The sequence below is a fragment of the Echinococcus granulosus genome (genome assembly GCF_000524195.1).
Source record: "Echinococcus granulosus chromosome Unknown EG_S00065, whole genome shotgun sequence".
NCBI classification, from domain to species: domain Eukaryota; kingdom Metazoa; phylum Platyhelminthes; class Cestoda; order Cyclophyllidea; family Taeniidae; genus Echinococcus; species Echinococcus granulosus.
In genome coordinates this window covers 378,659-405,999 of record NW_020170445.1, presented here as the reverse complement: position 1 = coordinate 405,999, position 27,341 = coordinate 378,659, and the positions used below count along the sequence as shown (strand labels likewise).

At 41.6% G+C, this 27,341-nt stretch overlaps 4 protein-coding genes across 4 annotated transcripts; 1 reads left to right on the top strand and 3 right to left on the bottom strand. All coding sequences in view use genetic code 11, as the record gives it.

Moving 5' to 3' along the window:
- Positions 1 to 4,043: 4,043 nt before the first annotated feature.
- EGR_06908 (E3 ubiquitin-protein ligase 8-Mar) lies at positions 4,044 to 6,264 on the bottom strand (the record flags this gene model as incomplete). The annotated part of the gene is made up of 3 exons (XM_024496157.1): positions 4,044 to 4,412; positions 4,696 to 5,151; positions 6,175 to 6,264. 3 exons carry the CDS (start codon positions 6,262 to 6,264, stop codon positions 4,044 to 4,046), a joined length of 915 nt encoding a protein of 304 aa, XP_024349469.1.
- A 9,119-nt stretch (positions 6,265 to 15,383) lies between these two features.
- On the top strand, positions 15,384 to 16,362 carry EGR_06907 (Aquaporin-9; the record flags this gene model as incomplete). The annotated part of the gene is made up of 2 exons (XM_024496156.1): positions 15,384 to 16,083; positions 16,172 to 16,362. 2 exons carry the CDS (start codon positions 15,384 to 15,386, stop codon positions 16,360 to 16,362), a joined length of 891 nt encoding a protein of 296 aa, XP_024349468.1.
- A 6,394-nt stretch (positions 16,363 to 22,756) lies between these two features.
- On the bottom strand, positions 22,757 to 25,458 carry EGR_06906 (hypothetical protein; the record flags this gene model as incomplete). The annotated part of the gene is made up of 3 exons (XM_024496155.1): positions 22,757 to 22,900; positions 23,966 to 24,076; positions 25,390 to 25,458. 3 exons carry the CDS (start codon positions 25,456 to 25,458, stop codon positions 22,757 to 22,759), a joined length of 324 nt encoding a protein of 107 aa, XP_024349467.1.
- Positions 25,459 to 25,997: 539 nt separating this feature from the next.
- Positions 25,998 to 27,341, bottom strand: EGR_06905 (Alpha-1,2-glucosyltransferase ALG10-A; the record flags this gene model as incomplete). The annotated part of the gene is made up of 1 exon (XM_024496154.1): positions 25,998 to 27,341. One exon carries the CDS (start codon positions 27,339 to 27,341, stop codon positions 25,998 to 26,000), a length of 1,344 nt encoding a protein of 447 aa, XP_024349466.1.

Below are 27,341 nucleotides of genomic sequence, written 5' to 3'. Positions count from 1 at the left end.
GATTTGCCTTTGCAAGAGGCTGTAGAGTGGAAGTTTTGTATTACTTGATGTCTTGGGAATTATGAAATTCCACTTGCATGCAAAAGAAAGCGTTTGCGAAGTGTCACTTACTTGTACTTGTAGTTGAGTGCGTCAGATGAAGGACCTAGCTTTAGACGTATACTGCAGCATTTGAGTTTGCTTTCTGTCCAGGTAGCTGTGGCCGCTGTTAAAATGTTGCCAAATCTTATTCTACTCGTCGCCCGCTGTCACAAATTTTAGGGCATTTACCCTGAAACACCACCCACCTTCGGTCTTCAGTCCTCACTCCTTTAAATATAAATTCGTCACAACTGGATTGTTGTGAACAATTGCAGCCGCCAGTTTTTTGACCGTCCTGATGGCACTTCGCGCTTCGTCCATCTCTACTCAGCAATGACCATTGATCTTGCATTTCATCTTCCATTCCAGTGTTTCCAGGTGAGTTGATTAAAAAGTAGCACTTCTTATATGCCATTTAAGTAGACAGGCAAATCCAGACAACTCGACGTCTTGTGAATGCAGAAGTGAAAGATTAGTCATAATTTACATCAGCAAACACTGGAGGTGGAATGCTTCATTTAAATATCCAAACATTTTAATGTTCAGTGGGCTTTTACTTAATAAAAATACTTTCATTAAGCACAGTTTTTACCACTGCAGCTTGAGCAAGGATAATGTGATAAAGACAAGTTGGCGTTACTCGAGCAAGGGGGATATATGGTAAATTGATGTTACCATCTATGTATTTTGAAAAGCATGATCTTTGAATCTGCACAGGAAAGATCAACTTTTAGTTAAACTTGCAAAAGTGGAATATTTATGGGAAGAGTGAAGGACGGTGATGATTCCACCATTCGCACTTCCATTGCAGCCTCGTAATTGTCTTCGTTCTTTCTCCTCTGCTTCAGTTGTCTATGTCGTATGTTAAAAATCAACTTCATGGAATAGGATATCAATCAGTTACCACAATTAAGCAATCCGGCGAACTGATCATTCCACGTTTCAATGACTTAACGCATTCCCATTCAAAGTGTTCCGACCTCAAACCAGTAAGATGCACACCGACAGGACCGACTGCTCTACGTAGAACGTCAACCATCCATCCTTCCACTGCACTGAGCTTGTATGTCCCTAAACAGACGGAGGAAAAATCGAGAGGTGAATTATTATTCAGAGAATGCATTATTATACGTGGGGAAGTATCGCGTGAAAATCATCAAAAGTAATTGTGTACAGATCTTCTTGATGTAAAATACAAATAGAGATTTCAGTGGTTCTTTGCCTACTGCACTCCTTACTGCGACATTGTCGCCTGCTACGGCTTCTCCTTTGCCTTATCTCTATCCCTTTCTCTCTCTGCTACTGCGAATTAAGTTTCTTCCTCCTTAGAACAGGTGCGCAATCGGTTCCTGTTTCATCTATGGGTCGGTGGAGAATGCAACATTCGAATTAGTTACTTCAATATACAATTCTGTTGGTAGTGGAATTAGGGGTAATTAAGCAGCCTTGTGATGTGAGACTTGAGGAGAATCTAATATTTCTTCCTAAATTTGTTTAACTGTAACTAGTAAAAACCATTATGTTGCATTCACTAAATACTTTTTTTACAGCGATCAAAATGAAGCAATTTAAGATACACTGATGATAAATTACTCCACAGCCCTCTAACGAACACTTCCCTTGCACAATCAAAAGTTACCTCATCCACTGCAAAGGCGTCATCGTTCAAAGCTACGACTTGCGCGTCTCTTAACAGGCCATGAGCGCAATGTTTTGAGTTGTTGCGAAGTCCATGCAGCAGCACTCAAACACCATAAACCAAAGCTTCCTACCCTCTTCCCCATCTGTAATCTAAATAATTCACTTGATATATTTGGGATTCAATTTCATAGCTAAAACGTAACCTTTCTAGCAAACACGCAACTTTAAAAGGAGGAAATTTAAGTCTTCCGCTTAAACTTGGAAAAACTAGACACATGCTGCGGTGACCTTCCCCACCCTCAATCCCAGTGACGCACAGAACAATGACTCCGAAGCAATGACACACACAGGGCGTGTGACTCATCAGCGTGGGGTCACGCGAATTTTATTAATCCATGCAAATCCCTGGTATGGCGAGTTGAACACAAAGTGGTTGCCACTGCACGCGTTGCTACTCTTTTCCGCCAAATATAGAAGGCTGCTGATGAGTTTGGGCCAGTTAAGTGGAGAATGTTTTTCTGCTAATAAGTGAGTACTTATGTATGCAAGTGTACGACTTCTAAGTAAGATCAACAAATAAATTACTCCAGTAATTTGGTATTACAGATAGTGTAAAACCGGTACTAGTGGCAAATTCATTAGGCCCCCCCCCCCTTACTTCTTCAGGGCATCAACAGTGATCGTGCGTTGACTTGCAGTCATTAGCCTTGTAGTTACTGCATCCACACTCCCAGATAACACCGCTTAGACACTTCCTCCATTTAAAGTGGTGATGTGAATCGCCTGCTGTCGGCCTCATTTCGACTTTGGCTACGACACTCAGCCGTGTATACCACGTCCATATCATGGTCGTCAATTCTCCATAGAGTGAGCAACGAGCTTCCTGTGAATGCTGTCCATTTCAAACAAACTACAAAAAATACACACATAGGATGATCAAAGTCATCCGGTGACTACGCTGCCTGACAGACACATTTCATCCAAATTATCAATTTTACCACCCACAACACCCATCTTACTACGTCTCACCCCTTAAAATGCAATACCTGTAGATCAAGACGATGCTTGTAAGTGCTTTCTCAGAGGAGATGCTAGGATTTCCTCTTCCAGCGTTGCACACACACGTTCCTCGTACCCAAACTCGCACCTTCCACACGCATCTAGGCGGCGCATTTCTGCTAGAAGTAATCAAAGTGACTTGGGAAGGAAAAGTCGAGAAAATGTCAATTCAAGTTCAAGTGATTGATTCCTCCCAGGCGTTGGTGTTGAATGTGCTACCAGCCGAACTACGTAAAAACGAGAAAAGTTGGACAATTTTTACAAGGTCACCTGAACAATGATCAGTATGACCGGTGCGTTGGTGGTGTGCGATGACCGCAACGAAACACAAAATTTTCGCATGACAGTAGCTTACCATTGCGTATGGCTTTATTAAACTGATTAACCACAAAATTATTTTACGATACAGTTTATCCACACCCTTTGAAAAGGCTACATAGCTATAAAAAGTATTTTCTATTTGATGATTTGTCATGTGAATAAGTGAGCAAAGCCATAGCCGAACTCACGCCTGATTCCTACCAATTTGTCTGGTAAGACATGTGCTCAAACGTTAATGAACTTCGACAGTATTACGGGTTTAATTCCCATTTTGCATTCATCCATCCTGCTACTCAATCCATGAGTCGGTCTTACCTTAACATGACGCACTCGCATAGCCAGCTGTGTTGTCCTTGCAAGGTGTTACTTCGTATATTTGGTGTTTGATTAGCAGACACTTCGACACAAAAGCAAAACAGAGGGTGAAATGAATATGCTAGCACTGCAGTAGAATTTCGAGGGGCATATTCCTTCATCACTCGTTCCAGTTGTGATACTGTGCCCTCGTAGCCTACAAGAAATGCTTTGTGGGCCAATCTATCTCTAGGGTGCTAAATGAAACCGATAAGCATGAAGCTGGGGTTCCAAAATCATCAGTGGTTATGACCGATGATTACACAATGAAATATTTTAGTGATAGCCATCACAGATGTGTCTGCACAACTTCCACGAGAGACTAAGTACTAAATTAAACCGGTGATTTTAGTCCACTAATGCAGTGGAAACAGCACTCGTGGTGCGAGATTCCCCGAGGCCTTTAAAATAAAAAGTTTTACCGTTATCACCTGTTTCAGAAGGAGAAAAATGACTAAGATTACATATTGATAACAGGAATTATAGGTTTTAGTATAGGTGGACAAACAGTCATCCAGGAATGACTGGAAGTACGGAAAGCCTTTTGGCAGTAGACACTGCCATTTCCACCTTTTTTTCTCACACTCTTAAGGCATTGCAGTGAAGGTGTCCTCCTCATGAACGGTGTAGAATTGGTTACTTGATAAACGCCGTTCCATCCTCAACTTCGCAATTCGTTCTTCTGACGGTTCCCGCACCACACAAACCCAATTCAATTGACGGCAGTATCGATACATTTCACAGAAGGAGTGCACCTGATTGAATACAAAAACACCGACGCCAAATGCAACAAAGGGCATTGCAAGCATCAACAACCACAGCACAAAACTGCACTTGGAAGCCGATGTGAAGGCAGGTGTCAGAAGGGAAAGGAGAGCATAGAGCATCCACGACACGAAGGCTTGCATTAGTAAGTTGGCGAATACAGTGCAGAAGATACCGTGCAGATCTTCCCACTGAAATGATAAGAAGTTTTGAAAAAAGAAAATTAAAAGGCTATAATAATGACAAAGTGATAAAAATATAACAACTTAAGATAAATCAAAGACATACATCACGTGGTAAGACCTTTGATGGGTGGAAGGTGGAATGGACACATCAATGATGAACAAATGAACGTAATCGAGACAGATGCGTAGAGAGTTTAGTAAAAAATTGTCTAATGCATGGGCTTATCAAGTAATCAATCAGCTTTTGGTAGATATGGTTAAAGTTCCTTCACACATTTTACAACCTTACCTCTCTCAACGGTTTCATGCATTTGCGCATCTCATACACAAAATGACACACCTCACACATCCTCGACTCGCTAATTTCAAACCAATCTTGGATACACTTCTCGTGGACATATTTCAAACTTCCGTCACATAGGCACGGCGCAATTAATCGGCCACGAGAATCCAACGCCACATTTTTCGAGGATTCATTAGAATCGTAGCAGATTCGACAAAAGGGGAAGCCATGACTGTTAATGCTGGTTGTTGATCCAACACATTGAAGATTCCCAGTTCCACGCGAGAATAAGCAGGGAGACACAGAGAGTGCAATAAAAGAGTTGGAGAAAGACGATTGCAATGTTTCATCACTTGCAGCGCAAAGTTGGAAGGAAGAATGAAGAGGTGTAGTGATCCTGCCATCTGCTGTCCCGTCAGCGCCTTTTAATTGCTTTTGTTCTCCCTCTGCTACATTGGTCGTCTATTGCATGAATCTTATGCTAGTCATTTATCACAACTCCTCAATCTACAAAACTCAATATTCCATATTTCAAGGACCCAACATGTGATGGATAGTAGAAGGCTATTTGACGCCCGGAATGTCACATCTTGATACACACCTACAGAATCGACTACTCGAGGTCCTCAATGCATTTGCTCTTCCCAGAACTTCATCTATCTATCTATCCACTACACCGAACTTATGTTCTTCTAACGAGAATAATTCTATTGTAATTACAACAAAAAATTGTGAGATGGCTATTTCCACAAGTGCAGTATTACATGTAGGAGAGTATTAGAGAAAACATTGAAAACAGAAACTTCCGTCAAAAAGCATAAACGCTTGCCGTCACATGCCTAGCAAATTGGTGCGAATAGTGTAACCAGCAGCAAACAAGGCTACCCTATGTGAATACACCTTGTCCCATTTAACACTAATGCCGGATACCAAATGTAAAAAGTCTTCATATTGATTATTGCAATCCTAAATCTAAAATTGAAAGCAAGAAAGTGGAAAGTGTGAAAGAAAACTCTTCTCAACTGTTTGATGTATGCTGCGTCCAAATTAGCGCACATCGGTGCTAAGGTTAAGGTATGCACGAATGTTTAGCCAAATAAGAAAGCGTTCACAGTCGCAGTAAACTCTCGGCCACAGATTACCCACTGTAATATGGCAACATAGAGCATTTAATGTGGTTTGACCAAGACGGGTGCATGGCGAATAAATGGAGCTTTCATACAAAAAGCTGGCAAACAAAAATTACACTAAAAAGCAGCAGCAATAAACGGCAAGTATTACAACCGAGTAAACTCATGTCCTTCGAATTTTGCGGATAACTTGTCAACGCAATATTCGACAGAAACCAATTTACAGAAAAGCAAGGTGTCAATTCATAACAGCAAGATCAAGCAACGTGCAAAAACCTTAAAAGTGCACGTAAATGTAAAACTTAGCAACATCAATACATTCAAATAAAGAATTTTTAAGATTAAATTTACGCACGTTACAGTCCACCACATCTTTGCAATAATGCTTGTGCTTTGCGGACTCCTCTAATTCATCCATTTGCTCAGTGCCCAACTTTCCGTCCATCAAATTTTACTGCATGTATTTGCCTGAAATACATAACAAAACAAGACTCACTACAAGTCTGTGAATGCGAATGATCGACGAAACTTTGGACGACAAATAAAAGCCAATCTGCTCACTTAAACAAACCACGGGTGAGAATATTAGACTAAAAAGACGTTTTGCGTAGGTAAATTTAAATTTCGCTATAATATGGTCACTGTAAGGGTTGACTTGGCACAGACTGCCCAATTTGTGGCTATATTATTACCAGATTTATCTACACGCACCTAAATTTGTACGAGAAATTACGGCATTCCCTTTCCACCTTAGTAAACTAAAGGAACTTTTTGAACATTAAAGAAATTTTGCATTTAATTAGCATTGCTACCTACTTTATTGAATTGGTCGTATGATCTCTGCTTAGGATTAGCTTTATGCAGATTTTGCATTTTATTCTTTGTAGATTAAATGACTTTTGTTAGCGATAAGTGAGGTTTGTAAATACTTTAAAAATGCTGCGTAAATTTCTGCTCTTTTCTTAATTACTTACTGGGTTATTAGGCTACGTGCTAGAAACACAGATCTTTCGTACTCTTGGTACTAAAATATATTTTAGCTCCTTAACTCCCTTTTTAAAAGAACTGCTGGCTAACCTGATCAATTTCAAAGGTTTGTTTATTGCTCAAGTATGCGCAAATGAAAATGACACTGCCCAAGTGGCTAAGGCGAGATTGGTCTGTAGTAATTCAACCTTCAAACCGATGCTGCAAGTAATATTCTCTGTGGTTTAAATACAACAAAGAACATGAACAGTTGTTTTGCAAGCTTAGACAACTTTTCGCTGAGAGAAAAGTACCGTCCACCACAATTCATGACATTCCAATGGTTGTGTGAGCAAAGCCTCCGAGAGATATATAAATGATGAATGGATGGGAGCAAAAATTTCAGATGATTTAGTCGATAATTGGTTTCAAAATGGATGAGTAAACTAGGAATGGTAGAAGGAATGCATTTTTAAATTAAATGCGATTACTCAGCCAGGCGGTGGTTCTGTGACAAATCCTTTGATGTATAAGTTTGTGGATAAACCAGGGACTACTTGGTAGACTTGCATACGGCTCTCCCTAAACTTTTAGCAGCCTCATTCCTTTTTATAATTTAGAGCATGTTGACGCCCTTTACCCAGTATGATACAGTTTGTACTTTCTGATAGAGTGATTCTCTTTTATTGCTGATTACATCACTTGCGGTCATATTTCAATCATCCGCCGCACAGGCATCGCCCAAATGATCATTTCTTACATCATTTAGACAGATGGTACTTTTAATTCTTCATCCTTTGACCTTGTTAATACATTCGCTACAAATTGGTCTCTGCGACTTAAAAAGCAAGGCGAAATAAAATCTGTGATTGGGTAGTAAGAGGAATAAATGGACAAATGTGAAGATAAACAAAGATACGAAGATTTAGAACATTTTAATCGATATAAATAAGTGCATTTGGACTGATAAAATGCGAGCCTTACACAGGTAAGGCTGTCAAAGAACTTGCCTCTAAATCAGCGCTAATTTCATAAAAGGTGGTGGATAAGCTCCACTGAAATGGGTCAGTGAAGAATACACACTTAAATTGTAATCATGAGAATAATTAATATGTTCGGATTCGACAGTAAATTGTAGGACGCCTAAGCTTTGCCGCAGTATTTAATAAAAAAGACACCAGAGACCATATTTGACAAAAGGTTGCCAATCAAACATCAATTTAAATTAATATGAACATACTTGATTGTTTCTTGTCACGTAATTACTCCTGACGACATCGGTCAGCTTATACAAATCTATCAAAATCTTGTATGCTGTCACCTTGTTTGCTGATTCCGACACATTTTTAATGCCTAATGTTAACTCTACACCGACGGATTTTGCGTCAAAACCGTGACTACAAATGGGGGACGTGAATTCGGGTGCACCTATATTTATACTAATCCGCTCAATTAAACAAAATAAGGGTCTAATTTCTGAAGTCATTTAAAAAGTCGCAGATTGCAATGATGTGTTTTGTCTCATTTTTACCCCGTATTAATGAAATTGCTAAATAAGAACGGTCAACGATTTGCTCTTTTCTAATATTTCATCCATTTCAGAGCACAGCATCAAAATATTTTCTTAATTTCACCTTTTACGCGTATTTTGAAACGTCAGAGGCTATGAAATACATTTGCACGAGTTGATTGGTGTCCTCCTTCCTCGTAAGACCTGGTAGAGAATGTCTCTACACCGTCAGTGGATGGAAGATATGAGGAGTCACAACTGTCTGCACGAGAGCGAGTGACAAATGAAGAAGCAGTAAATCTTGAGTAATAAAGCCGCCTTTCTTAATGGTAGGAGTGTAGAAGCCCTGGAGTACCCGAATTACTATAAATTAACAAAGTCCACTCCCATACGACCAAAGCCTTCCGCCAAGTAACATTCCTAACTAAATATCTGTTTAATGCACGCAATCGCCTTTTAATCTAAGGGGTAGATAAGCACGTCAGATGAAAGACGCACACGCAAAACACGAACTTCGCCCATCAATTTCAGCTTCTTTCCGTGTAGACTCAACCGTTGTCAACATATGGCAAAATCTAATATAACTCTCAAAACATAGTCATAAAGTGAAGATCACTCTTTGTTTAATAACCTTCCACCTTCGGTGTTCCGTCCTCAGTCCTTCAAACGCAAATTTATCACAAGTAGATCATAATGATTGCTGCCCATTTGTCCTAACTCACCGACTTGGTTTTAGTTTGTTCTTCAAAAATATCCAAGCAGCGTTGACCGTCGTCACTATGCTCATTCGTCTATTCCTCCAGCAGTCCACTAATGCCATTTAAGCAGACAGGTAAATCAAGACAATCAGGATTTACACTGTTGGCGTGAGCGACATTGAAGAATACAGTGACACATTTGGAAATCGAAATGACCAGCCAATCATCACAAGGCAAAAATTACTGCACCTTCTTTCCACGACATCCAAAAAGAGTAAGCGTCCGCAGTTTACCGAATTCTCTACTTTGTAGGCTTTAACACTTCACTCCACTACATCTGGTTAGGCAAGATCGATTAACTGGGAATTGAAGGTGGAAGGCTCCATTAAAATCATGCAAGCATTTACAAGTCCAGTAGGCTTTTACCCATTAGTACCACTTCAGCTAAGAGCAGTCTATATTGCGATAGCTCGAGCTACGACCATGCTGAGAAGGAAGATAAAGGGTCGCTTCCTAAGTAATGGTGATAGTTATTGAGTTGACTCCTTCAACAATGCACTTTGAATTGGTAGAACCTTTATGCTGCAGACAAAACTTCACCTTCTAGTTAAAATCATAATCATCACATACCAATGATTTCAACTAAATTGTCGGTTGCAGCTCACTCAAACCGGTTCCATTTAGTGAAACATTATTTAGCAGGAATTGTTATCTAATTTTCACACCACAAGTTAAGCTTAACAGCACAAAACTCTCAGCTTTAGATAATACCAAACCTGCTGAATTCACCTGACTGCAAAATCTGCACTTAAACGTTAGATCAGCAAACCCCTTGGAGGCCTTTGGTGCCTCCTTCTCCTCCTCCTCCCTTTGAGCACAAATGTGGACCCATTTAGAGTGACCTCCCATGCAGCCGCTTTACTTAACCTGAATGCGAAGAAGAGACACTCTTGTCGATGGCCCGTTATCTCAAGACACCACTGAAAATCACTATCAGAAGGAAGGTATTCACTGTTTGATAACCTTTCTCCCAGCAGAAGATCAAAAGGATATAAAGTAGAGCGCTTCTATCCACAGACAGAGGCACGGCAAGATTAAAACGCCAACGATATTTATGAGGTGAAATCAGTGGAAAGGCATTTACTCCTACTACGACATACATTAGTACCTCTCCCAAAAATTAACATCAACTAGCAACCTAAAAAGAAGTAGATTCGAGTATAGCTCTCTGTAGGTCCTGAAAACTGACATTGGAAGAGGACAAATGTTAGTAATGAGGTTCCTTTCCTTGGATGTCCTTCCTGATTCCAGTCATCCTTGAATGTATTCATTTATCCACCCATCCTAAAACCACTAGCTTATGTCATTCTTCTGTAATCCAAGCCATTTTTCCTCAATCAGAGTGTGCGCATGTGGAAATGTTTTTAATGCAAAAGTCACAAATGCTTTATATTTTGCTAATATTTTAGCCTCCTATTTCCATATCGAGGTGGGTGAGTGGAGAGCTACGAAACTTAAGAGAGTTTCTTTCAACCGAGTATCCTTTGTGACCTTATCTGTGATTCTAACCGACCCCTAATTAGGATAATGGTATGTGCACCCAAGATTTTACTTCTTTTCTATTCACCATGGCATATTTCAGCGTAGATTCTACCGGTTTAGAGAGAGTGCTTCTGGCTAGACGATAGAAGAAGTCGAGTAGAAAATAATTTGTTGCTACTTTTCCGCTCCTTCTAAATGAAAAGTCATTGCAGTAAGTCGTTAGCTTGCAATACGGTCCATTAAATTGATACTATTCTCCTTTATAGTGACAGAGGTATTCAGTCCAATAGACGAAAACTCGGACGGAGCAGGTAATAATATGGGCCATAAAGTGCCATCACACATAAGCCCTAAGGTGGTGAAACAAGAGGGCTGGCGATTTAAGAAAACAAAAGGCAAATAAAGCCACTGAATCACCAAGAGTGCGAGGTGCAGCATGGTGGCTCTGCAGAAGAGAAGGAACAGCAATTTCATTGAAAGAGGAAGTGGTGTGAATCACAATTCATGCCAATCCATGGGTCGTGAAACCAATTTTCCAGTATTGCATGGATGAATGAACGCGGAACCGATAGGTGGGAAAAGGAGTGAATAGATACAGCTCGGATGATTTGAGGGGATGCCATTGAAATAGAGGTACAAAATAGGTGGTTGATTTTGAAATGGATTTAAATATAATTGGTGTAATTAGTGTACTTAAATTAGCTTTCTTACCCTTTGCAAAAGAGCCTGTTTTTTTTTAGGTCCGTTCTGTACTTAAATCCACTAATCGTACATCAATGGACCATTTGTCTTTAATTTTAACTTTTGAAACCCTTCTCGTGGACAACTTTTAAACATCTTTTGTACAGAAATGACACAATTAATCGGCCATAAGAATTCAACCCAACGGTGCTCATTGACTAACCTGGTTTTCGACTTATACAACAAATGCGTTCATTTGGATTTAGAAGTCGAAATGCAGGAAGTCTTGTAGCCCCTATAGATGAATAGATTTGAATGGGTTAATAGGTTTAAAAATGTCACCCAATGAGCATGAGGTTTGTAAAAGACTACTAAAATTCGCAGAAATGGCACATTGTGAATGTGGATAAGCAAAAGCGAGGATAGGGAAAGGGATGGAGCAGTTAGTTGCTCTTATTTTTACTTCCTTCTAAGGAAAAATATGTAAGCTACTCAAATTTGTCAAATGTACATCTTTGCTCATGCATTTAGTTCATTTGAAGGCATCCTGCAGAGCTCTGAATTGTCACCAAGGATGCAATAGACCATGTAGATGGTGAGAAAGTCTAGTGTTTATAACGCCTAAATGTCCATAGGAATGACAAGAGGGCAAATAAAACCACAGGGAATGAAGCATCCGTTTCATTCTTAACATCGCCGTTCGGTTCCTCTGAGCGTCAGTTCTGCTGCCCTCCATGCCTAATCTTCTGCTTCCGTTGTCACAGGTTGTTGAATGAGTTTAGTGCAACAACACAAATTGCAGTTGTCTTGATTTGCCTCTCTACTCAAATAGCATAAGTGAAGCGTTCTTTTTAATGAACTTAACTGGGACTTCAGAAATGGATGACAGAATACGATGACAACGGTCACTGTTGAGTGGAGATTGTTGAAGAATAAACTAAAATTAAGTTGGCTAGGTAAGACAAGCTCACAATAATCACTACAATCTGCTTGTGATAGATTTACATTTAAAGGAGTGATGTCTGAATACAGTGGGAGGAGCGGCATTTAATAGCGACTGTCCTTCAATTTATGATTGTAGTTGAGGAGTGTAATTAGATTTTGTTATAATTTGACAGCGGTTGCATCTACCCAAACAGATAACAAGATGGCTGTTCATGTTTATGCGTTTCGTCTTTCGTCTGACGTGTTTAACTACTTCTCAAAATAATTGCGAAATTATGGCTATTGAAGGGGTAGCTAATGTAATTGACACTTGGTCGACGCTTTCGGCTGATAATGACTGGGTATTAATAAATTTGAAGAAGTCGGGTACCAAAATCTTCCTAATCCACTGTCTCATTTAAATGTGACTCACGCACTCATAGGTTTCGCCTCTTCCACGATGAATATTCGGCATTGTTTGAGCAGCTGGGACTTCTTATTCCTTCCATTCATTAGCAATATCAACGCATTTGCTGTGGGGATGTCTAGGGGGGGGGGGGGGAGGATAATCAGTCAGGTCTCTCGTGTCAGCTTTCGTCTATCTCCTAAGCAGAATGTGGTCAGCTCAATTGGGATCACGATTTGTACTCTATCATAACAGAACCCCCTCACCCAGTTAATGCCATTTAGGCATTCACTAACCAGCCATAAAGTGATACTTTGAGCTGTTTCCTCCTTATTGATTCATGTCACAATGAAGTTAGCATCCTAAGGTGCAAAAAGCAATAAAAAGGAAATAGAGTATTCAAAAGTGCTAGTTTTATGTATTTACGATCTATAAAAGCAGTCAGCAGCTCTTTCACGTCATCTATGGACGTTTCAGCTAGTCATCATAGACTTAAAACCTCTTTTGTTGAATGCGCAGCCGTCCTGTCGACAAAGTACTACTCAAATACTATTGTTTACGGCACCTTAAAATTACATCTTGATAGGTCGACCCCAGACGAGGAGTTTTCCTAATGGATTGTGAAGTACAAAGGAGAAAGTAGGTAATTGGACGTGCGGACGTGAAGTTGATTAATTTGCTATTCTCAATTAGCTTAACCAATCTCAATCTGGTTTTAAGTAGAGGGGAAAACTACTAGAGCATTGCAGAGCTTTCGCTCTTTGTAAGGGACAAAGATTTCGTTGTGTCCTGACCACAGCAGATTTAGTATCTAGTTCTATCCCCATTGACAAAAACAGGAGACCTTGCGAGCTCTTCTTCAGAACCCTTTCCCGGTCGCTGTATATGTCAGCACAACCCCAGATACCGACTTAGAGAATTGCTGTAGCGCATTAATCCAAATCATCACCTAATCTCGTAAGAGGAACAGGCTTTAGTAGGAGGGATCTACCGTAGTGTTCAAAAGATGGAAAAAAAGACAATTACGTCTTCTGCAACTTGCCACCAGGAAGAGCCAGATGCAAAGACGTCCAGTTTAGACACTGAATTCGTCCACACATTGTAGCCGACAAACTCTGCAGTAAAGACAACAACTCGCAGTGAGTTGGTGAATTTCGGAGAGAAGAGAAGTCAGGAGCTGCTTACGATGGTATCAAGTTACAATAACATAATTCCATCGATGCCATTCGTGCCCTGCCCCTAATCTAAATTATTTTTTGTTTTTTCCAACTTGCTCGTTTTCAAAACACTTTTACACATTCCTGAAAACCTAGCGCAGCTTCAAAGGAGGCTTTCACGATTTCCTTTGTGGTTCTGGCGCAGCTTGTTCAATCATACATTCCGGGAATTTCCGGTTCCATAATCAAAAATTGATTGTCATATCGTGTAACAGACTAAAATTAATAGTGAGAAATAAGATTCTTAGTAGACGGAGAAACGCATTTTCTCGTTTCCACAAGCAAGAAAACTTATGTAGGGAATTCTCTTATCTGTGCAGCATTTCCGCGGGATATAGTCTTCGGAATTGCTTTCCGACGTAGTACCAAAGCTATTCTGAACTTTGCAGAAGCCACCTCTACCCACTAAGAAAGGGAGGCCACAGTGTTTGGACTGCCCTGGGAACTACCCAGATGCGTACCACTCCCTCTGCTAAAAGTAATCCGTTTAGCTGACGACATGCTCAAAGACGTAGTTATAAGACTGCAAGAAACCATGAATTTTACCAATTGCTCCTATAAAGAAAAAGGTAGGGGGATTCGGCCGTGCGTCGATTATAGGAAACTGAGCTCAGTAGTAAAGAAGGATGCCCTTGCCCTACTCCATATTAATAATTCCTTAGACTGCCAACACGAGTCAAAATGAATATTGACAAATAAAGATGGCTTTCTTCATATCCAATGGCCATTATGCATTCTAAAGGATATCCTTGCTCTGACTACTTCATTCCAAAAACATTGATAATATTCCAAGACAACATACTCATTTTTAGTGTAGATATTCAAAACCTTCTACTGATTAAAAATGAATGGCATACTACCTGCAAGAAGTAGGCTGGCACTGAACCCAAGGAAATGTCATTTTCTGCAACACTCAGACGTTCTTATAGTATTGTCAGAAAACCGCATAAAGCAAGTCAGAATCCGGTCCACACCAATTAATCAGAAGGAACGCCATAGTTTCCCAGGCTTAAGAAGTTACTCCAGACATTTCGTTAAAGGTTTCGCCAAGGTCACAATCCTGTTACAGAAACTCACGGAATAGCAGGCCGAGAAACATATGAAGTGCCAGAAAGAGCACAATGAATTGTGCAAGGAGTTGGAGCAAATGGTACGTTTCACACCAATTCTTGGATTATTTACTTTCAAAATCAAGTACCTCGCGCTTCGTTCTAGACATTGACACTAGTGGTACAGCTTGTGGATGGCGCACTTTTATAGAAGGTCGGCAAAGGTCTGGAACAAGTCATTACTTTTGCGAGGACCTAACTCAATAACCGGAAGAGACCGAAGAGTGACACCCAACTCGACCTGTTCCCTGATAGTAAGGAAGTTTATGGTAAGAAATGATTGCTCAAGCATTCTTAACTTCGGAACAAGTACCTCTGGGGATGGCGAAGCAATGCCTAGGATTAAACCCAAATCACTATTCATCCGCCAAAGCACGGTCCACCTCCGCCAGATGTGTCTCCCGCACCATTCTGATTGGTTACACCCATTCATCATATGATCGCCAAGTTGTCATATATGTTCCCAGAAGTTTACCCTCTCATCTCACATTCAACCTTCTATCTCACGAGGATGAAACATATCACCGAATCTTACAAGGTTTTTCTCCATTCCGTTGCTGATCGATTGCGGTTAACCAAGTACCCTCTTCTTCGAGATCTAATAGCTGAGCTAGCCGCAACCTTAATATATGTCGCTTTTGGTACAGGTGTGGCAGCCCAAACTCAACTCAATAAACCCTCTTTCGGTACAAGCATAGATATCAGCTTCGGCTACGCCGCCGGCTGGGCTCTGGGACTATTTGTCGCCGGTTCTCGTTCCCCAGGAATGTGCAATCCATGCGTTGCATTTGCCAACGCACTTATCGGTCGGTTAGACTTCCTGACAATGCTCCTCTTCTGGCTAGCCGAGCTGATTGGCTCAATTTTGGGATCTCTGTTTGTCATGGCTGTCTACTGGGAGAAGATCATGGATTACAAGAACACATATGACAATGGCACTTTGCTTATGAACTCTACAGGGACGATTTTTGCCAGTACCGTGAATACGACGATTGGATCATTGTGTGCTGGACAGGTAATTACGACAATGCTAAAACTTGCAGCGATAATGGCTATTTTGGACAAAAATAATTGGAATTTTCCCTACTTCTACGTGATTATTTATGCTACTGTGGTTCAATTTCTAACGTTTAATGACTTCACTGTGCAAACTACATCAGCCGGCAATCCAGCATACGATCTTGGTGGACGAACGGCGCTTTCTATGACCGGTAAGAAGAGAACGAAGAAGGGGATAACAAACAACATCTACTACTAAAAGTAAAAGCATTTTTTGGGTATTTTGCGCTCTCATTTCAGGCTGGGGTTCATCTCCATTCACCTACGCTAACCACGCCTTCTGGGTGTTCCTTGTGATGCCGTTGGTTGGAACTATTTGCGGTGTTCTGCTCTACGAACTCGTGGTTGGTGTCCACTTGCCAGGAGCTGGAGAGGATGAGGGACCCTCGAAAATTGAAAATGGCGATGAATCGGATGTTTATAAAAAATAAAGAGGATAAACAAACTTGGATGCTTTATAAGAATCGCGTTCAAACAGATTATTTATTTTGCTTCTATATGCACTTGTATATGCTTTTATAATGTGAAAAAGTAAGTGTAGTACCAATTTCTTGTTATGTGCTTCGGTGAAAAGGTACAGGATTGCTGGTAGTCAAGAAACATGGACGACGGAACACAATCAAGGCCATATGTGAGGTCTGCGTAGATGTCATAATGCAACAGACTAAGTGTTCTTGTCTCCATCTTGTCTGAACCGTTGCCCTCGGTTTTCTCAGCTGCTGTTACACACATTTTTGTACAAGAGTAACGTTTGCGCAGGCAGATTTCTTGGAACCATCCACATGCCAGTCAATGAGCCTCTTTTAGCAAACTGCACATGCGAAGTAGAGCAGAAGTTAGGACAATGCTAAAAAGATGCGAGAAATAGAAAGATCGGATAAGGGCGAATGATTAGAGTGTTCAAGGCTTATGATCGGACGCATGGAAAGAATGGTCGCGATTGTTTGATCCCGAAATGACTAGATGGATTAGTATTTGCTATGACAGGTCTATGCTGGATTATCTCTTAGGGGTGAATTTAAATTTACCTCGTACGGTAACAGGTTTAAAAATCAACTTTTATAACACTGTCTAACATATCTAACCTCTATTCAGCCAATCGACCGCAAGGAGTCGATTGAGCGTAACATTAGACTGACGGTTGGAAATTTACCTCCTTGGCAAAAACATTGCGACCTAATCCAAAGTGTTTCGCTCATTGTCAGATCAATCCACATTCTGACTTTATTTGCCACACCGCGGTCCTTTCAGTCACACCACCTTGCCACACCCACTGAAGCAGAATTTGGGAGTGGTTGGGTGTGGTGCCACCGAATGCCATCACTGGGTGGTAAGCATTAATCTATGCAAGGAATACAATAAGAAACCTCACACGGAACTCGACAAGTTCTTAAAAAGTGAGCACACTACTTACAAACTTTGCTAAAAAAAAATGTGAGACTAGTAGATATTTCAGCCAATCAACTTCAATTTAGAAAATTTGGCAAATCAGTCAACTGGAGGATCCAGATCGTCTATTCAAACGACCCTCTCCTTTTAGAGGTTGTTAAGCTGAGACATTACACATGTACATCTGAAGTAAAGCACTGAGAGCAGTTATTACTGGTAAAAAGTCCAAGTCATTAAACACTAGTTTGTACTTCTCTTCACCGAAATGGTCTCGCTGGTTTGATACCCTTGATGGAGAGGCATAAAGTAGCAGATTTTGCTTAAAAACCTCACCAGAAGAGGAGGACACTACGCGCAGTGGTAATGTGAGATCTACAAATGATCAAGGCTAAATGATTAAATTAGGGTGTGTCTCTCTCCTCTCCCTCTAGGTTGATAGGTATTTTTTTAATCACATGATCTTAGAGCTTTGACGAGGCTCCGAAGTTGCACAACATGTATAGGGACGAGTGAGCTCCCATTTCATTACCATTCGAGAATTGTTAAGATGCAAATGGGAAAAGGGACGATTTAACGGGTCAGTGAGGGGGCAAGAGGAATCCATGTCACTTGGGGAACGACTTACTCGTCTGGAATTATTTTCTCTAGTGGCAAAGACGCACGATTCGCTTAGCCTTTGTTAACCAGTGCAAGTTGTTTAACTTAATAATTTACTTATTGAAGGACAAAGCCAAACAGGCTGCTTTGAATAACAGCTGTGAGGCACACGAGGCGTAGGATGACATCTTGTCATAATGTGAGAAAAGGCTGATGTGCAAATTTACACTGTCATTTTGTAAGAAGTGTTTGGGTCCACCGTAACATACACTTATCAGTAGCGCCGATGCCTCATGCAATAGGTGAAGTGTGATAGCACTTGTCCAAAAAGACCATACAGTTTACTGCGTAATTTTGCTGTTAAAAATTGACGACGACGTGTGATAACTCGTATGCAGTAACAGAATGCTTGTCATTGTTTGTGTACAAGTATTCTAAAGCGTAAGTCGGTAGGCTTTACTCCACCGGTTTAACGTGCCCCGTTTATTAAGCCTCCTCTCACACCATGTCAATTGTACCCACTGTATCCATAGCATCCATTTTATCAACTGAACTTGATTTAATTCTAATCTGCCTTCCTAGACTGCTGCAACTTTCCCTAAAATGGTTGTTGCGGAGCATTTGGTGAAGGTGTGGGCTGACAGTGTGAGACGCCATCTTACCGTTCTGGTGCATGAAGGACTACGCCTCCATATGGGATAAAATAAGTTGGAGATGACACATGAAGAGCTCTTTCACTCATGTCCAACGCATAGACAAACGAACGCCTCACACCCTGTTCTACAAATGGGGATAGGACTGATTATTTATTAATTTCCTGTTCTTCAACTCTTCCACGTACGTTATTAAGGCGTCGTACAGCTTGTTTTGATTTTTGAATAAACTGTTTACTCATTTGTCTACTGACCGGTTTGCTTGTGACTAGTTTGTCTGCTTAACCAGAAGGAGGATGAAGTTTTCCTCGAATGACTAATGGGTAATGTCAATCCCTGTCGGGCCAATGTAGTGTCAATGCTGACTAAAGAAGAGGGCGAAAAAAAGAGAGAAGTAGAAGGCTAGGAAAAATGGCAAGGAGAGGTTAGAGAAAGGAAAGAGTTGTACAATTTACCTCAAATGAGAAATTGAGGAGACAAAAAGAGGCGATAGCACTAATAACTAAGCTAGTAGGATAATGGCGACGATGGTTAGATAGGTGTGACTAGGTGTGATAAAACAATCATTGGTACCATCATTACCACCGAAACCTTCACACCCACCAAAGCCGAACCTCGTGAGATGGGACGTTGCATTTTTGAGTGCGTGTTACCCTAGGCCCCTGCCAACTAGATTGGCACTTGTTTTCCTATGAGTGAGGCCCACCTACCAGTCAGTATTGGCAATTATTTATGCCAGGACTGATGTTTCACCTCCATCCATCAGTCACTCTATTCTGCAGTAACCACCGCCTCCAAATGCGCTGGCTGCTTACCGTTGAATTCACCTAGGGTAGCATCCAGCAGGCAGACTGCAACGAAGCAAACGCGAATTGGTGAGTCATGGCGGTACAAGTGGGTTGTATTCAGACTTAAAACCAAAGCCTATGCAATGCGTCAGGGCCTTGATACACCCAGAAGGAGTAGTTAGGAGGCTATTTTCTGGTCCAAATAGTACAAATACCTTGGAAGTCCCTTTGAGCAGAGTGTTGAAGTAAAAAGATGAATTCGCGTAAGTTCTCTGCCGTAGCTAGTAGCCAATTGCCCAGTCTCCTTTCGATTCATATGAACCACCAAATGTGGCAGAGTATTTGTTGGCGTAGTGTCTGCGCTCCTAAGGGAGAAATCATGAAACATCGTATGTTTTGTTGGGCGCGATTATTAGCCAAGCAATGTAACTATACCCTTCGGTACTGACAAAAAAACGGCATTGCGATGCTACTTTGGTTAGTATTTCTAGGACTAATCACTGCCTAAAAATAATTTTACCCACTAGTCCGTCAAATTAGGTCTTGTTTTTTGATAGCTTGATGTTTACCACAAATTGTACCCACTTTATATTTGGATGGCCTTCCAAGGGGCATAGAACCTCCTAATTCTTTTGTGTTTACCTAATAAATCTTCAGTATCAATGCCACATGGTCGGCAGCGGTACCAAAACCCAATTTCATGGAACAGTCATTCTGATTTCTTGGACTAATTACTAGATGTGATATTCGCTGTGGATGATCTACTTCCATGCAACTTTACAATAGAGTTAAAACGGCATTACTTTTGACAACTATATAATTTTCGAATTTTTATGCAACAACTACTTATGGAAAATGACAAAACTTTACTATCATGCTATAAGTCCTTCGATGAAACAATTTACACCAAAGTGTTTGTAAGCCCATGCAACCACAAAAAAATAGCTGGCATTCAAAATAGGCATGCTGAAGAGCATAATCCACACTTTGGCATTGACACCCAAGCCGATTTTTCCTTGGATAGACACAACATTCAGAATTCTCGGGTGGAGCTAAAATTGTGCGTACCACTGCTGGTAATGGAGATTGCGTTCTCCATCTGATGTGGTTTCGTCATCTTCGATTCGGTCTCGTGATTGATTGCAGTCTACAAAAAAACTTTTACGGTTGACGCAGAGGAGTGAAGACGGAGAGCGCCAGAGACGAAGCTGAAAAAATGAGAGCTGCGCTGATTTCGTGCTTGACATACACCTTCACCCATGTGGGCTGTTCGATCTGAGCAGGTTGCACTTCCATTTGGTGATGTAACTTTTTGACAGCTTGTAGCCTCCTAGCCCTTCTTCACTTTATTTTTCTTCCACTTAATCAGTAAAGCCTATTAGCTTAGGAATTAGAGGCAATGCAAAGATGTAGAATTAGGACCGTGAAGGCTTAATGAGGGGGTGGTGTTGAAGCAGAGCCACAACTACGCTAATTACTTGCAGTAATCAGACTTTTCCGCCTCTACACCCACGGCCTCCACAGTGGGAGTATAGTACACCGCCACTGTTCTCTTGTGTAACCACATCTTTAGAGGTAACGCCTCCGCTACGTTGTTGGCCACAGTAAGAGATGCCTGAATTTCTCTAAGACCTTATGAGGATAGCCACTTTAATTTATGCTACAATGGCGATATCCGTCAAAATGTTTTAGACAGAGAGGTTTTTGCTTTCATTCGGTTAGTAGACTGACCTCCTTCATGCGATTATCAGTGTGCCACTTTGATAGCTCTCCTCTCCCACACCACTTGCACAGGTCCTTCGGTTCATCAATCTTCCAATCGTTTGAGTCGAGACCTTAAATAAAGTGGTAAGAAAGCGAGCTTGCGAACTAACGTCTCCCAGGCAGCCTAATCCTATCCATCATAACCATTCTAACCAAGATAGACAAGAAACATAACTCAACTGCTCGAATCAACCATTTTTGAGTCAGGCAGATATCTGCACCGGGACATATAGATGGCCATAGAGAGAGTGAGAGGGAGAAGTAGGGTACAGACACAGACAAGGAGAGGAACAGCGACAACACCAGGAGGTAGAGTCTAGACGGCTAAAAGGGAATTTGCGATCCAGTCAGGGATGCCTTTGCATCCACATTCGATTCTTCCTCCCGTTTTTGCTGATAATATTTTATTACTTTGACACCGCTAGTAGCGACATTGACAACGAAAGCGGAGGCGTAATTGCGACTGTGAGCGGAGCTACCACCAAAGCCACAATCGCCAGTCGCTGTCCGCTTCATCGCAAACCCATTTTTTGGCAGATACTGGTTCAGGCAGGGTGGAACAAACTTTGGTAGGTCCAGAAGCTGAAAGTACGAATATTTGCGATAGCTTTGATTGTAGGCTCTTTAACAACGCATCTACGTTTCACTAACCGACCCATTTCTTTTAATATCATTAACTAGGGTAACAAACAACATTGGCAGTGCGTGTATCAATGGTACACCGTTCGGTGGTGGATGAACGCGCTAAACCCGAACCCGAGAACAACTACGGACACCTACAGAGGACTTCAGTCGATGTACAGTACGTACGGTGATGGTACTCTCAGCAGCAAGCTATTTGGTTAACTGGTGTAAATACTCAAAAGACGGCCCCTTGTACGTCCTTCAGTAACGCTCTTCACACTAGTGATTCCCCCACTCTTAGCACAGCAGCCGGCCCTATCAACTTCCAATCAGTACGCAATTCTGAATGTCCTCATGAGGCATAACCTGGCATCCCACAAAGCTGCATAAGACATAAAATCTTTCTTTGGTAGAGGCAGTAAACACAACACACCCATTCGTCAGCATCTGCCGTTTCAACGTTGCGCACCAACAAGGTAACGACAGCCAAGTCTAAGTAAAGCAGGCTATCCGAGGTTAATTCAGTCGTGCTGACCCATCTTTTTAGCCCGAGACTACCTTCTGCGCACTGGTTTTAAGCTGATGAAAGTGGACAAGCATGGCGGTAATAAACTGTGCTAAAAGCAAGTGCACTTTCATTCCTCGAAGCTCGATGTTTTCTTTTATAAATCCGAATATTCGCATTGGAATTGAACTTGTCTCGTAGGAGAAAAAGTGGGAGAGACAACTAGATTACTAAAAATGGAAGGACATATCGTCTAGAATAGCAGTAAGTGAACCTCGAAACCACAAAAAATGGTGATTTGCTACTTTAGGCTTATTACAATTTGAGTTTTGACAGAAAGTTCATCACAAAGATGGATAACCTTGTAAATTTGTCTAGATGCCACCAATTGAAGGGCCATCTGGGCTGCTGAGGTAACGGTCAGCCTGTCCTCCTGTATCATGTGAGTTAAGAAGAGTGCAGCATTAGTGTCCACAGAATCAGGAAGGTTGGTTAACTGACCATCTCACGCAATTAACGCTTCCGTAGAGAAGCACTCGAAGAGGCAACGCAAAAGGGGACCCATTCTCAGCCGCGCCGGTGCGCCATGGTAGATGTCAGGTGGTGCGAGGTCCATGTAGGCTAGTCGCTCCAGCGGAACCACCAAAATCTGCACCGAAGAGAAGCAAAATAGACTTTTACACCAATAGTAATGAGTATCTACTAAAGTTCAATGGATGAGAAGTAACCCAAATCTACTTTCTATTAGGTAGTTAGGAAGATTCGCGTTTCGTAGGGAAAAACATTTGTCACAGTTAATTAGGAAACTCTCTCAGAGCCTGTTGGGAGGACAAGATGAAAGGGAAGTAGAAAGAGATACTACTTTTAAGCCTACTTCCTGGCTAGGGTTTTGAAAACATTACTTGTGTGGGTACTGTCAGGCTAAATATGACGGATTTTGACAACGTGCTTCTAGGCAGCCTACGAAATAGTTTCATCTACTTGGACACATGGAACATTAATCCATCTCACTCAACTTGAAAAGTAAGGCAGAAATGCAATCCAAAATTCCTCCACACGAAAAGTGCTTACGTTCAAGTCTAATCCCAGGTTAAGGCAACATAAAAATTTGGAGATAATTTAAGGGTAATGCATTGACCACTAGCAAAATGTGTATGCTCGAGATGTGCCAAACCGATTTTAAGTCGATGAAACTAACCGCCTAAAAAGCAAAATCATAAATAATTTAGTCTTTATTTCGCGTAAGTTTGTGTTGATAGCTAATGTGGGCGATTTTAGTAAAGAACTAATTGCCAGCTTGTCAGAGTCTTCAAAAATCCGAGATCTAAAAAAAGATTTTAAAACCAGTCATCGCATAGCTATTTAACTAAAAGTAGATAGGCGCGGCCTAGCTGCATAGAAAATAACTCCAAATTACTACTTCAAGTAAGCGTGAATCGCTTACTAGGGTGAGCGACAAAATGAAATAGATTAATAAGATGAAACGTAACGAAAGCCTCAATTTTATTCAGAAAAATGAAAATAAGATTTCTACCCTTCAGTGATACTTATTAGAACCTAGTAGAAAGAGTTGGTAACATGAAACTTGCATTTCGCCAATCTTGTCGGTAGATTCAAATCCGGTAGTTTCGCTTTTAGTGACCACGTAACAAACAAGTGATCCACAAACAGAGCAACACGAAAAATAGTCATCATTAGGAGAAACATCACCCACGTAATCAGGAAAGCGGCCCCATGAAAGCGGCTGTGAATCACGAATGAAGCATTGCATTAATTGCGCAACATTCTGCGACACCACCCTCGCTGGATGCGCCGTCGTTGCGCCCTAGACAGTAACAGAGAAGAGAAAGCAGTCAAGCTTCCTCAAGATGGACTGGGATGGCAGTTGCACGAAACAAACGAGGAAATGCAAAAAGACAAGTGCCTTCAGACTGCATGTCACCAGACTTTGGAACACTAGATCAATCGAGAAAAGGTATTAGACTTTATGACATCCATCCAGAAAATTCCGCCTTCCGTAATCAAAATATTCATCTACTACCGTCATAGGAACGAGATCTTTGCTGGCGCGAATTAGGCAGTAAATCAACCGCCTGCTTCATTACGGGTATGCCGGACTCTGGCATTTTGTGTTTTGGATAGGGTACCACACCCAGAGGAATGCGTCAGTGTGATGTCTATGCGTCCTCCCCCCCCTTCTGTGTGACTCATCGTGTCATCTCCTAACCCGGAAAACATCTTACCTGTCCACACACACATTCAACGCAGTGTCCGTGATTCTTCAGTTTGTTAGACCACCTTTCATCATTTACATCTTCCCCCGTTTCCCCTCAATCCTACCGATAGAGCAATGGAAGGGATTTTCAATGCATAAGTAAGCCGCCATTCTAAGGGGAAGCAGGAGTGGGACAGCCGAAGTAGCTTGGGTGGTCAGCATGAATTAGGAGCTAAGGGCATCTGCAGAACTCCAACAAATACCACCTACAATCAAAAAAGACGCAAAAAATACACATTTTTGGTTTGCTAGAGGAGAGGGCGACAGTTTCCTGCATATATGGATTATTCCCCAGACTTGGAGTTGGAAAGGTAAATCAGAGAATGAAAATCAAATTTCTTTTATCACCGGGGCTACTCCCAATGGTAAATAATTTAAAATGCGTGCTAATTTGGAATTCAATGAACTAAATAAAGTTTGGGAAAAGATTACCCCATCGCAAAATCCAGGGAAGCTTTCGTTGTACTTTGGCCGAGGGCACGACACAGCCCATCTCTCATTCTACCTGTTGTTCTTGGCACTTTCCTCTAGTCAATCCTCCGCGTAGGCCATCGCAATGTACTTAGTACTTTACAAACCACCCATTTCAGAACTTAATGACCTTCATGGAGAAAAAGGAAGTACTGCAGTTGTGAAGGGTAGACATCAGCTGCAACACCTCTGCTTAGAGATTAACAGAGAAGCATCCGTCCGCAGAGAAGCCTTACTTCCATCACAGTGAGGTTTTACATTCAACCTCAGAAGTCAGGATATTTATTCATTTAGATTGGATTCGCTTGTCGGTACAACCAATGTAGCGCCTGCGTCTTCGCTGAAGCTGTGATCAACCAAAGCACCACTGTGGATGACCATGCAGTACCAACTTGAAGAAGAGCTGTGGGATTAGCGGCATGTGCCGAAGACTGACTGACAGGCCCACTAAATCCACGCATCTCTGCCACTATCTACACTACTACTTATTCGTGTCATACCATCAGCAATCAAGCGAATTTCATTTAAAACCGCCCTTATCAAATTATTGTGACTATTTCAATGGCAATGACATTTCATTTGGTACCAGTAGTTCAGTTGCCACTCAGTATTCTTGCTCCATGGCTGTTAATTCCTTTATTTCGAAAAGTTAATGCTATTGAACGTCCAAGATCCCGAAGCTAATTATCAAGGTGGGAGAGGTGTTTGATAAAACGATGCCTTTTCTAATCGTCCATCTACACGGGATGTAAACTCTCCTGTCGCAAATACTAGCATCATGTAGAATGTAACATGGAGTATCTCAACTGATCCAACGAAAAGATATCAAACGGTAAGACAATTTTGAAATTAACTTTTATACAAATATGTGCATTGCCTTGTCAAAAAGAAGCAAGGGCACTTCAACACCATAAATTCAAAGATAGGTAAGAAAATGCAAAAAGTAACCAACCAAATTAACTGGGAAATAAAGGTGGCTTGCAAATCAGGTTTCAACAGTCTACCACATAAATCGCTGCCAAGTAAAGGGCTGTGACAACCACCTGAAGGGATAGAACGCAAAAATGTGGACAGTAACAGCATTGATGAAGGCATTCATGGCCACCTCCACGACAGGGTAACTCCTTTCCTCACGAATCCGTGGTCTGGTCAACCGCCAAACTACGTACGGTGCGATGAAGTACCTCGGTTCCAATAAACCCGCTGGCACTAGAACCAGTGCAATGGCCACAAGATAGCCTAAACTTGTCAGAAACTCCGATACACTGCCTCCACGTAAGCCACGGCACACGTAGTCTCCACATATGATGTAGACAGGTGCCAGAGTGTATCGGAAGCTTTTGTATCGACGAAATAACCGTGACCACAAATAGAAAGTGTAGTGACGATTGTCGGCTAGGAGGTAAGGATGCTCCACAGTGAAGCGATCAATCACCACGACAGTCAAGAAAAGCAGTAGGGTGATCCAGATCGAGGTGATCAGGGAGAGGCGTCTTGGAACATACAAAGTGGTGTAGAGGTAGCGAAGGAAGGCGGTTGGTGTATGGAGAGCACAGAAGACGAAGAGATAGAAGATCTGAGGGACATGCAACGTGGGTTTGTGAGCACTGCGATCACCGAGGACAATATCTCCCTGGTTAAAAACAATGACGAAAGTGGCAAAGAGAACGATCGTGGCAGTGTGATGGGGAGCATCTAGGAGAGCTGCCTTGAAGCATGAGGTGACGATATGGCCAGGATGTTTGATCAGATAAATGCACCACTGTAGAGCAGTTTTTCGAGCACAGGACTGGGTGCGAGCTAGTCGCTGAATGGCCTCCTGGCCAATCATGAATGCTAGCCAGACCACGTTGGTTTGACGTACAAAACAAGCGAAGCAACCAAACAGGAGCGCTAGGGAAGAGAGGGAAGAGCGTTGAGCATGAAGGGTCAGGAGAAGAGCAAGGAGTGACAGCTGATCGGTATAGAAGAGAATGGCTGTGAAGAAAAGAACAGGTAGAGTGGAGATGGTAAGGGCGGAAAGAATGCTCTGCGTTAATTCAGCAAGGAGGATGAAATTGGCACCGCCGATGAAGCAATTTAGGAATCGAAAGTTCTCAACACAGGCTCGAAAAGGAAGGACCTTCCAGAGGAAAGTGGTTAGAACATATAGTCCTGGAGGAGTGGTGATCTTAGGATTCCATTTTTGCCACTCGCCGTGAAGGTAGCTGATAGTCTGTTCTTCGTGGAATACCTCGTCCATGTAAGCGGTAGGTTGCACTGGATTCACGAAATAGTGAACAACACCACAGAGAACCAGTGTATAAGCAAGAGCAACGAGAAGCGCTTTTCTTCGCCTCAACAT